We start from the raw sequence: 12828 nt of genomic DNA, 5'->3' as shown, positions 1-12828 counted from the left end.
TGTTACCCCCCTAAAAAAAAAGTTTTAATATATATTGACTGTTACCCAAAGTATATTAAGTGGGATTTTTCAGAAAAACAAATATATACAATAACACAAAAACAACCTGTCTCTGTGATCACTATAGGTGTATAAATAATAATACAGTGTTAAATAAAATCAGTCCCTTGGACACAAAACTGAAAATAATACAGCTCTCCAAAAAGTGCACTTCTGCTGCTATTGGAACATACTAACTACACACAGAGGCAGACAGCTAACAAACAATCCAAGACGTCTAATAAAGTTCCAAAGCAGATTAATCCATTTAGGCTCTTTATTGTTGTTGATCTGGCTTTGTCTTTTTCTATCTTTACTTTTGTCTTGCACTGGACTGTTTTTTTTTATTTTAAACTGAAATACACACAATGACAAATGTATAAGCTATGTGATTCAATTAACATACTGAAATATAATACACAATATGTAAATATTAGCTTCACACAAATATACAGTACTATCATCAAGCAAATACTTCTGAGTGTTGAAACTATTTCGATGGTGGAAATACACGACTGGCAGCCATTTTAAGTCCTCAAAACCTCCATTGAAACTGTGCACAAAAATAGTTTTTCAATAAACATCTTACTATCAAATGTAACCACTTTCCACCTTAATATTGAGTTACATAAACAAGTTAAACAGTTTACTTACAGACTTATCTTTTCCAAGGCTTGTAAGAGCTAACACAACTTGTCTACTTCTCAATTGTCTCATGAATTGAACTGACATCGTCAACCCGGAAGTGCCCAAACTAATGACGTGTAGTATTTTCCTATCGCCACAAGGTGTCAGTAAGAGTCTACAATCAAATGGGCATAACATTGCCGTCCCACAGGGCATTTCCTGTGGGAAGGGATTCGTTCCCAGGGATTCGAACAAAGAACCAACTCTTTTTCTTTACTATAGTGGCCTCGATAGCGGGAACCGGTTTTCAAAAAGGGATTCGAGTCCATGGAATCGGTTCTTTTCTTATCGAACAACCGGGAGAATCGGTTTCGAACATCATCCCTACTGAGGAATTAGTGAAAGTGAAACAATACAAAAAGAATGTTGTTGTAAGTCAATAATACTAACACAGACACTCGTAAACATCTTAGCATATTAGCTAACGAAGCTAGCTTGATTACATTACGATAGCACGCACAAATATGCATGGAAACACTCCTACAGACATCACACATTGTTGTAGTTATATTGTAAAACTTACTTTGAGTGATGAATGGAGAATCCATACGAGTAGAAACGCTATGGAAGGCTAGAAGAGCAGACTGTAGAAGGGCAATGTAGCACCTTCAGTGAGCAATCTTGTCCAAAAGATGGTGCTGTAGCACAAACAATAACAAACATATTCAGTGTGTTTGCTGATTTAAAAAAAGCAAAACATTGACATTATGTAAGAATCCATAAAGTAGCAACATGCTTTTGAAGCCTTAGGGTTGAAAGTGTAGGAAACATGTGACAAGACAACATGATGTGGAATATGCTGGATGCAGGTTGTTGACGGCTGAATATATTCTTACCTGGGATCAGATGGACAAATACAACAGTGCTTTAGTTGCCATGACGATGACATCATGTGTGTGTGTGACCTAGAACCAGTCACTGTCCTGCGAGGCTCGCTCAGTGCGGCTTTATCGGGACGAAGTGGACTCTTTGCGGGAGAAAGGTGCCCGGGTGGAGCGACTGGAAACAGAGCTGAGTCGATGTAAGGAGAAGCTGAATGATGTTCACTTCTACAAGGCCAGGATGGAGGTAAACTCACTTTGACTCTACTTATGTCTTATGTTACTTCTACAAGGCCAGGATGGAGGTAAACTCACTTTGACTCTACTTATGTCTAGCTACTGTACAACACATCAAACATCTCAATGTCAGCACCTTAGTGTTATGGCCATTTGTAGCCTGCACTTTATATACCTGCTAGGGTTGTACGCTACACCGCTACTAGTATAGTACCGCCCTACTAATTCAGCATATTCTCTACTCTACTCTGTTTGGAAACTACCGGTCCAATGCTGCTTTTTGGAGCAGAGGAGCATGTTGGGCAGCGCACACACACAGAGTACTTACAAGCAGACACAGTGTGTAGACAGAAAAGCAGAGTAGCATGTTGGGCAGCGCACACACACAGAGTACTTACAAGCAGACACAGTGTGTAGACAGAAAAGCAGAGGAGCATGTTGGGCAGCGCACACACACAGAGTACTTACAAGCAGACACAGTGTGTAGACAGAAAAGCAGAGGAGCATGTTGGGCAGCGCACACACACAGAGTACTTACAAGCAGACACAGTGTGTAGACAGAAAAGCAGAGTAGCATGTTGGGCAGCGCACACACACAGAGTACTTACAAGCAGACACAGTGTGTAGACAGAAAAGGGAGAATGTTGGTGTAAAAAGTCCAGATAAAGGTGAAGTTATAACACTGAAACACCCTCAGGAAGAGCTGCTTTAACACATGGCTAACATCCATCCACAGTGTTTTAGCTACTTCTAAATCACTAATCCTGGTCTCCATGGCGACAAATAAAGTATGTTTCTTACAAGTAACATTATCACTGGAGGAGGAGGAATAGCTAAACATGCTTCACTACACAGCGTAGGAGGATACAATAGCTCACCACCGTCACAATGTCAACAAATGCCTTGGGTGCATCTACACCTGACATCCACTGTAATGATACCAAGTACCGTATTTTTCGGAGTATAAGTCGCTCCGGAGTATAAGTCGCACTGACTGAAAATGCATAATAAAGGAAAAAAACATATATAAGTGGCACTGGAGTATAAGTCGCATTTTTTGTGGAAATGTATTTGCTAAAAGCCAACAGCAAGAATAGACATTTGAAAGGCAATTTAAAATGTGTAAAGAATAGTGAACAACAGGCTGAATAAGTGTACGTTATATGAGGCATAAATAACCAACTGCTATGTTAACCTCACATATTATGGTAAGAGTCATTCAAATAACTATAACATATAGAACATGCTATACGTTTACTGTCACTCCTAATCGCTAAATCCTATGAAATCTTATACGTCTAGTCTCTTACGTGAATGACATCAATAATATTATTGGATATTTTACGCTAATGTGTTCATCATTTCACACATAAGTCGCTCCTGAGTATAAGTCGCACCCCCGGCCAAACTATGAAAAAAACTGCCACTTATAGTCCGAAAAATACGGTACTTATTTTTTATCGTCACAAAACCTTTTTGCCTTTTAAAAAAAAGTATATCATGTTTATAAAGTCAGTAAATATGTCCCTGGACACATGAGGACTTTGAATATGACCAATGTATGATCCTGTAACTACTTGGTATCACATCCATACCTAAATGTGTGGTATCATCCACAACTAATGTCAAGTATCAAAGAAGAGAAGAATAAGTGATTATTACATTTGAACAGAAGTGTAGATAGAACATGTTAAAAGAGAAAATAAGCAGATATTAACAGTAAATGAACAAGTAGATTAATAATCCATTTTCTACAGTTTGTCCCTCATAATGTGTATAAAATAATAGGTGTATAAATGACACAATATGTTACTGCATAGACTAATTAGGAGTCTTTGTTTGTTTACTTACAAGTTCAACATTTTATGTAAGGACTAAATGACAATAATAAACATAAGTTTCATGTACACTAACATTTGTTGTTACCATAAAGCATACTTGCCAACCTTGAGACCTCCGATACCGGGGGGTGGGGGGTGAGGGTGGGGGGGGTGGTCGGGGGTGGGGCGGGGGCGTGGTTGGGGATGTGGTTAAGAGGGGAATATATTTAAGCTAGAATTCACCAACTCAAGTATTTCATATATATATACCTGTATATATATATATATATGAAATACTTGACTTTCAGTGAATTCTAGCTATATATATATATTTATTTTATTATACATATAAATAAAAGAAATACTTGAATTTCAGTGTTCTGGAGGCTATCCAGTAGATGGCAGTATTGTCCTGTTTAAGAGTGTCACAACATTGCTGTTTACGGCAGACGAACTGCTTTACGGTAGACTAAACGTGACGTGTGTTGTTAGCGCGCTGGGAGGACGTTAATGAAAGTGCCTAACAATAAACCCACATGAGAAACCAAGAACTCGCCCTCCATCATTCTACAGTTATGACGTCATTGGGTAGGCAAGCTGTTTATATTGTGGGAAAGCGGACGTGAGAACAGGCTGTCCCCACTCAGGTCCGCATTGAGCTGGAGGGGGCGTGGCCTCCAGCTCCGGCTGAATACCGGGAGTTTGTCGGGAGAAAATTTCTGCCGGGAGGTTATCGGGAGAGGCGCTGAATACCGGGAGTCTCCCGGTAAAAACGGGAGGGTTGGCAAGTATGCAATAAAGACAATAATGACATTTTTTGCGGTCCTCTTTATTTAGAAAAGTATCGTAAGGTATTGAAATACATTTTGGTAGCGGTACCAAAATATTGATATGGGGAGCACATAAATACATAGAGTGTTCCCTCGCTACAAGGTGGTTCACTTTACACGGCCTCGCTGTTACACTGATGTGTGTGTGTGTGTGTGTGTGTGTCATTGTTTTACAGTGTTGCATGCTTTTTGGTCTTTTTTTTTTACAGTGTATAAATGCACATTGTGTTCTGCGTCCTGATGGGCTAAGGGACTGTAGACCTTTGTCAATCCATCTTTTTCTTGCCATGTGTCCTGTACAGCAGTGGTCCCCAACCACCGGGCTGCGGACCAATTGGTACCGGGCCGCGCAAGAAATTTTATTTAAAAAAAACCAAAAAAACAAAACAAAACATTTTATTTTATTTTTTTTTTTTTATTAAATCAACATAAAAAACACAATATATACATTACAAAACAATATAGATCAATACAGTCTGCAGGGATACAGTCCGTAAGCACACATGATTGTATTTCTTTATGAAAAAAGAAAAGAAAAAAAAAACCCTCCCCCCCCGGTTTTTCAAGCGTTGACCGGTCCCCAGCTACAAAAAGGTTGGGGACCACTGCTGTACAGTACAGAATGTATACTGTGGTGGGGGATATCATCCTGAACAAGTTTTTAATATGGATGAGACATGCTTATTTTGGAAACCAATGCCTTCTCGCACCTTTATAATGCAGGACGAAGCCAAAAGTGCAGGATTTAAGACCCAAAAAGATGGTGTGACTCTGGTTTTGTGTGGAAATGCTGCAGGCTTTGTGATAAAACCCAGGCTTATTTATAGGTCAAAAAGACAGGTTTTGATCTTTGATTTCATTCGTTAATACAGTAGTGTACTGTACTTATTTCTTGAAATCCACAAAGGTTATGTGGTAATTATGTATTTGGATAATCAGGGAATTATTCATTCATTGAGAAAAATGTTTTATATGTAGTCAACTATCTTGGATTGCTTTTTAAAGAGTGTAGTTACCTTACTGGATTGTGGAAAGGTGAACCCTCAATATTCTATTTGATTAATGATGAACTTTTCCCAAATATAAAACTATCAAAAAGTATTTCTTTGACAAGTGTTGACATTTGTCCTTCAGGAGCTCCGTGAGGACAACCTGACTCTGCTGGAGACCAAGATGTTGTTGGAGGAGCAGCTGGCCGCCTCCAGGGGGCGCTGTGACAAAGTGCACACCTTGGAGAAGGACAACCTGCTGCTGCAGGCCAAAATACACCACTTGGAAATGGTACTGCACTCATAATTATACATCAATATAACAATGTCAACAACACAACATAATGATACATCAATATGACAACAACAATGTCATAATGTCAACAACACAACATAATTATACATCAATATGACAACAACAATGTCATAATGTCAACAACACAACATAATTATACATCAATATGACAATAACAATGTCATAATGTCAACAACACAACATAATGATACATCAATATGACAACAACAATGTCATAATGTCAACAACACAACATAATGATACATCAATATGACAATAACAATGTCATAATGTCAACAACACAACATAATGATACATCAATATGACAATAACAATGTCATAATGTCAACAACACAACATAATGATACATCAATATGACAATAACAATGTCATAATGTCAACAACACAACATAATTATACATCAATATGACAATAACAATGTCATAATGTCAACAACACAACATAATGATACATCAATATGACAATAACAATGTCATAATGTCAACAACACAACATAATGATACATCAATATGACAATAACAATGTCATAATGTCAACAACACAACATAATGATACATCAATATGACAATAACAATGTCATAATGTCAACAACACAACATAATTATACATCAATATGACAACAACAATGTCATAATGTCAACAACACAACATAATTATACATCAATATGACAACAACAATGTCATAATGTCAACAACACAACATAATGATACATCAATATGACAATAACAATGTCATAATGTCAACAACACAACATAATTATACATCAATATGACAATAACAATGTCATAATGTCAACAACACAACATAATTATACATCAATATGACAATAACAATGTCATAATGTCAACAACACAACATAATTATACATCAATATGACAACAACAATGTCATAATGTCAACAACACAACATAATTATACATCAATATGACAACAACAATGTCATAATGTCAACAACACAACATAATTATACATCAATATGACAATAACAATGTCATAATGTCAACAACACAACATAATTATACATCAATATGACAATAACAATGTCATAATGTCAACAACACAACATAATGATACATCAATATGACAATAACAACAACACAACACAATCATTTTGGTGATTTAACCCCCAACTCCAAGCCTTGATGCTGAGTGCCAAGCAGGGAGGTAAACAGCCCACTGCTCCCCAAGGGGATGGGTCAAATGCAGAGGACACATTTCACCACATCTAGTGTGTGTGTGACAATCATTGCTACTTTAATCTTAATTATACATCAATATGACAACAACAACAATGTCATAATATCAACAACACAACATTAGATGTGTTTAGAGCATCTCCATACAACCAGAGTAAAGTTGTGTAGCTTCTAACCTGCTTTGAGAGAGAGAGTCATATATATATATATATACAGTGTATATATATATATATATATATATATATATATATATATATATATATATATATATATATATATATATATATATATATATATATGTGTATGTATATATGTGTGTGTGCAGGAGAGAGAGAGTGATATATATATATTTATATATAAAAGTGTAATGTGTGTGTGTGTGTGTGTGTGTGTGTGTGTGTGTGTGTGTGTGCAGGAGAGAGAGAGTGAGCGTCAGAGAGTGGAAGAGTTACAGGAAGAGAACATGCTGCTGGAGATAGGACAGAAACAGAGTATGAACGAATCAGCTCATCTTGGATGGGAACTGGAACAACTCAGCAAACACCAGGATAATTGTAGCTCAGAGAGTAAGATGTCCTCTTCTTCTTCTTCTTCTTCTTCTCCTCCTCCTTCTTCTTCTTCTTCTTCTTCTTCTTCTTCTTCTTCTTCTTCTTCTTCTCCTTCTTCTTCTCCTTCTTCTTCCTCTTCCTCTTCCTCTTCCTCCTCCTTACTATAAGAGTGTGAACCTCACACACATATACTGTACATATGTTAGGTCAGGAAAAAACACAAGAGGCTATATCATCCCTACAAGCCTGTTTCGCAGGGGATTTTCCAGCAGGGACACCTGCAAAACAGGCTTGTAGGGATGATCTAGCCCAGGGGTGGGCAATTAATTTTTACCGGGGGCCGCATGAGCAACCGAGCACTGCTGGAGGGCCACACTGACAATATTTCAATTAAATTTTGCTCAAATTATTTTTGATATACCGTAAGATAGATAATAATAATAATAATATTTTCATTTAACCTAACTTATCTTTATACAAAAGCAGATGGCTTTTGATGGTTTTATTTTGAACACTTTCTTACACAACACTTCCTGATGTGTAATACCATGCAAAAATGTCAATTTCTGTCCCTTTATCCTGCATCCTGTTTGTTGTGAACGTAGCACGCCTGTCAGGTGATTGGCGAAGAAGGAGGAAGTGTTGTTGTTGCGTAAATGAGGAGTGAGGATAGACGTGCGTGTGGAAGGAAGGAGATAGTTGAGCTGTGTTAGTATAGCTTGCTCAATAAAAGTTGAAAAAGAGCGTCAGACTTGGTGTGCACTTCTTCTGGACGCTACAATTGGTGTCAGAAGTGGGATGAAATGCCTCCCAGTTCGCCTTGCCATCAAACCTGGGAGTCTTCATTGAGGGCGGAATTCTTCCATGTCAAGCAGCGTGCGCTGCACCTGTAGACGCTGCCTCTCTCCTTCCTCCCTCTCTCTCTCTCCTGTGACGCTGCCTCTCTCCTTCCTCCCTTTCTCTCTCTCTCCTGTGACGCTGCCTCTCTCCTTCCTCCCTTTCTCTCTCTCTCCTGTGACGCTGCCTCTCTCCTTCCTCCCTTTCTCTCTCTCTCCTGTGACGCTGCCTCTCTCCTTCCTCCCTTTCTCTCTCTCTCCTGTGACGCTGCCTCTCTCCTTCCTCCCTCTCTCTCTCTTTGCGACGAGCTTCTCACGTCCGGGTTTCACACAGACATCTGCAGTGCTGCTGGCACCTTAAGTCCCCACTCAATGTCATTCCCCTCCCGTTCCATCTTGACAAAGTCGCCAGGAAACATGGTGGCACGTACCTCCCGATGACGTGGCACGTACCTCCTGATGACGTGGCACGTACCTCCTGATGACGTGGCACGTACCTCCTGATGACGTGGCACGTACCTCCTGATGACGTGGCACGTACCTCCTGATGACGTGGCACGTACCTCCCGATGACGTGGCACGTACCTCCTGATGACGTGGCACGTACCTCCTGATGACGTGGCAGGCTGAGCACACAAGCAGCGCAGTATGCGCAAAGTTTTACTTCTGCCACCAATTGTAGCGTCCAGAAGAAGTGCACACCAAGTCTGACGCTCTTTTTCAACTTTTATTGAGCAAGCTATACTAACACAGCTCAACTTATCTCCTTCCTTCCACACGCACGTCCATCCTCACTCCTCATTTCCGCAACTCAAGAAGACAACATCCACTTCAGCAGGTGGTTACACTATATTCTTTAAACACAGCAACGTGTGTACCACAAATTTAGCACACGGCTTTACCTTTACTTGGCAGTCCATGTCTTGTTGAAAACACGCCATTCCTCATCAACTTTTCTCTTTTTAGCGTCTCGGGGATAACCTGGCATCACTTGTAGCTGTGTGCCTTCACTCACAGGACATACGCCCATAAATAACACTTTTCAAAATAAAAGCAGCACAGTTGTATTGCACGCACGATATAGATGTTTTTTCAACTTTATTTTGTAATTTGTGATTGCCGCTGCGCCACGAGCATACGTCCACACGGAAGTCATACAAATAACGCTTTTCAAAACAAAAGCAGCACCGTTGTATTGCACACTCAAGATAGATACTTTTTTAAATTTATTTTGTAATTTATGATTGGCCTCACGCGGGCCAGACAGGGACGTACAAAAAGCCGGATGTGGCCCGCAGAATGCCCAGGTCTGATCTAGCCTCTTGTGTTTTTTCCTGACCTACATATATATATACATTCATACTTACCTTCCCATACTAAATTGTATCCCTGTCTCTTCTAGAAACTTCAATGAAATGTTGTGGTTGCTGCTTAGTACCCTTTGATAGTAACCTTCTTCTGTCCATGTCTTCTAACTTCCTCTCTTAGTTTTCTCCTTTCCTACTGTGTTTCCACTATGAAATGTTCCACTGACTCTACCTTATTGAAGTTGTCACATAATCCTGTTAACTTCTAAGGTCTGATGTGTCCTAATCCAACGTGTGACCTGATTCCTTCCACTTTTCTGCTCCCCCTTACAGTTCTTCCCGCTCCTACTGTGTTTTGTATTGCATACAAGTGTCTTGCTGCACTCTTTCTAAAGATGTCCTTTTAATTAGTGATCTGTCTTACTGAGAGGAACCTCTCTGAGCTGCTCTAGTGTTAGTGTCTGCTTTGTCAGCTGATCTGACAATTTCTCTTTATTTTCTGCTCCTCTTCTCCTTTGGCAAGCCACTAGTTTGTTTTCCTCATGCTGATTTTGTCAAATTTCGGTTCTGCTGCAGCTCGGAAATCCTTCGTACACGAGCTCAATGAGTGTGTTTCCAGCCGGGTTTTAAAGCTGGAGAAGGAGAACGGGGAGCTCCAAGCCTCTGTTGAGAGACTGAAAGAAGAGAAGCACCTCCTGCAGGAGAGAGAGCTCCATGGCCAAGTGCTGGACCAAGAGAACCAGACTCTCAGCAAGAAGGTAGGACACTTTTGGTACCTTGGTCTACAGAGAGAACCAGACTCTCAGCAAGAAGGTAGGACACTTTTGGTACCTTGGTCTACAGAGAGAACCAGACTCTCAGCAAGAAGGTAGGACACTTTTGGTACCTTGGTCTACAGAGAGAACCAGACTCTCAGCAAGAAGGTAGGACACTTTTGGTACCTTGGTCTACAGAGAGAACCAGACTCTCAGCAAGAAGGTAGGACACTTTTGGTACCTTGGTCTACAGAGAGAACCAGACTCTCAGCAAGAAGGTAGGACACTTTTGGTACCTTGGTCTACAGAGAGAACCAGACTCTTAGCAAGAAGGTAGGACACTTTTGGTACCTTGGTCTACAGAGAGAACCAGACTCTCAGCAAGAAGGTAGGACACTTTTGGTACCTTGGTCTACAGAGAGAACCAGACTCTTAGCAAGAAGGTAGGACACTTTTGGTACCTTGGTCTACAGAGAGAACCAGACTCTCAGCAAGAAGGTAGGACACTTTTGGTACCTTGGTCTACAGAGAGAACCAGACTCTCAGCAAGAAGGTAGGACACTTTTGGTACCTTGGTCTACAGAGAGAACCAGACTCTCAGCAAGAAGGTAGGACACTTTTGGTACCTTGGTCTACAGAGAGAACCAGACTCTCAGCAAGAAGGTAGGACACTTTTGGTACCTTGGTCTACAGAGAGAACCAGACTCTCAGCAAGAAGGTAGGACACTTTTGGTACCTTGGTCTACAGAGAGAACCAGACTCTCAGCAAGAAGGTAGGACACTTTTGGTACCTTGGTCTACAGAGAGAACCAGACTCTCAGCAAGAAGGTAGGACACTTTTGGTACCTTGGTCTACAGAGAGAACCAGACTCTCAGCAAGAAGGTAGGACACTTTTGGTACCTTGGTCTACAGAGAGAACCAGACTCTCAGCAAGAAGGTAGGACACTTTTGGTACCTTGGTCTACAGAGAGAACCAGACTCTCAGCAAGAAGGTAGGACACTTTTGGTACCTTGGTCTACAGAGAGAACCAGACTCTCAGCAAGAAGGTAGGACACTTTTGGTACCTTGGTCTACAGAGAGAACCAGACTCTCAGCAAGAAGGTAGGACACTTTTGGTACCTTGGTCTACAGAGAGAACCAGACTCTCAGCAAGAAGGTAGGACACTTTTGGTACCTTGGTCTACAGAGAGAACCAGACTCTCAGCAAGAAGGTAGGACACTTTTGGTACCTTGGTCTACAGAGAGAACCAGACTCTCAGCAAAAAGGTAGGACACTTTTGGTACCTTGGTCTACGCCAAGTGTTGGACTGCCTCCATTAAGTATTCACACATCTTGTTATGTTACAGCCTTATTTCAAGATGTACTAAAGTCATTTTTGTCCTCAAAATTCTACACACAATACCCCATAATGTGATTTTTTTGTGTGTGTGCAAATGAATTAAAAGTAAATAAACACATGTACATAAGTATTCACAGCCTTTACTCAATACTTAGTTGATGCACCTTTGGCAGCAATTACACCTCAAGTCTTTTTCAATACGACACCATCTTTGGGCAGTTTCTCTCTTTCTTCTTTGTAGCACCTCTCAAGCTCCATCCAATCAAGCGTTGGTTTTCATCCAGCATGTCTTTGTACATACTAATAGTTAATATTATTATACTTAGTCATCTATAACAAAACGCGTTGTCTTTAAATATATATCTGTTCTTTAAATAAAAAATATCAAAATGGCCCCCAATACTTGACTTTTCAGTATGTATGTGGCCCTGGGTGAAAAATAATGTAGACACCCCTGATCTAAAATACTAGAAGCTTTCAAAATAAAAATCAAATAGCCTTAAAAACTAACAAAGTTTAGTTAGTTAGGTCATAATTAAAATACAAACTTATGAATAAATTAATTAGAAAAATGACAATAACAATATCAAACATTGTTAAATGTGCAACGTAAAATAATATTTTTGAACAGGCAGAATTTTTGACACATTAGATTATGCAGTTAAACAATATTATAATTACTATTATTCTATTTTTACATGGGAATAAAATAGTAAAAATGTCAAAAAAGAGCAAAAAAATGGGTATATAATGAGAAAAAGATGAAATGTTTGAACTAATAAAAATTAATAATACACAAAGTTTAGTTGGTTAGTTAATTGATACATAAAATTCTAACTTATGAATACATTAGAATCAGAATCAGAAATACTTTATTAATCCCAGAGGGGAAATTACAATTTTCAGCACTAATTACAAATGTCAAAAAATAGCAAACAAATGGGTATATAATGAGAAAAAGATGAAATGTTCGAACTAATAATAATAATAATAATAATAATACACGTTGTCACCTTTAATACAAAGTTGACACAATATCTGTTTGCATTTAAAAAAAAAAAGAAAATATCAATATGGGCCCCGCACACTTTAGCTTTCAGTATG

At 39.3% G+C, this 12828-nt stretch overlaps 1 protein-coding gene across 1 annotated transcript in view; it reads left to right on the top strand.

Annotated features, from left to right (window-relative positions):
• The window catches only part of LOC133641179 (protein Daple-like), a 45809-nt gene that overhangs the window by 8137 nt on the left and 24844 nt on the right, over positions 1–12828 (top strand). The window contains exons 2-5 of the mRNA XM_062035112.1: positions 1636–1794; positions 5569–5715; positions 7352–7502; positions 10204–10385. Of these exons, the coding sequence (XP_061891096.1) occupies positions 1636–1794; positions 5569–5715; positions 7352–7502; positions 10204–10385 (639 nt within the window). The remainder of the gene's footprint in view (positions 1–1635; positions 1795–5568; positions 5716–7351; positions 7503–10203; positions 10386–12828) is intronic.

The sequence above is a fragment of the Entelurus aequoreus genome, linkage group LG23 (genome assembly GCF_033978785.1).
Source record: "Entelurus aequoreus isolate RoL-2023_Sb linkage group LG23, RoL_Eaeq_v1.1, whole genome shotgun sequence".
Classification (NCBI taxonomy): Eukaryota; Metazoa; Chordata; class Actinopteri; order Syngnathiformes; family Syngnathidae; genus Entelurus; species Entelurus aequoreus.
Note: the sequence above shows the minus strand (reverse complement) of the source record. Positions and strands in the feature narration are given on the sequence as shown.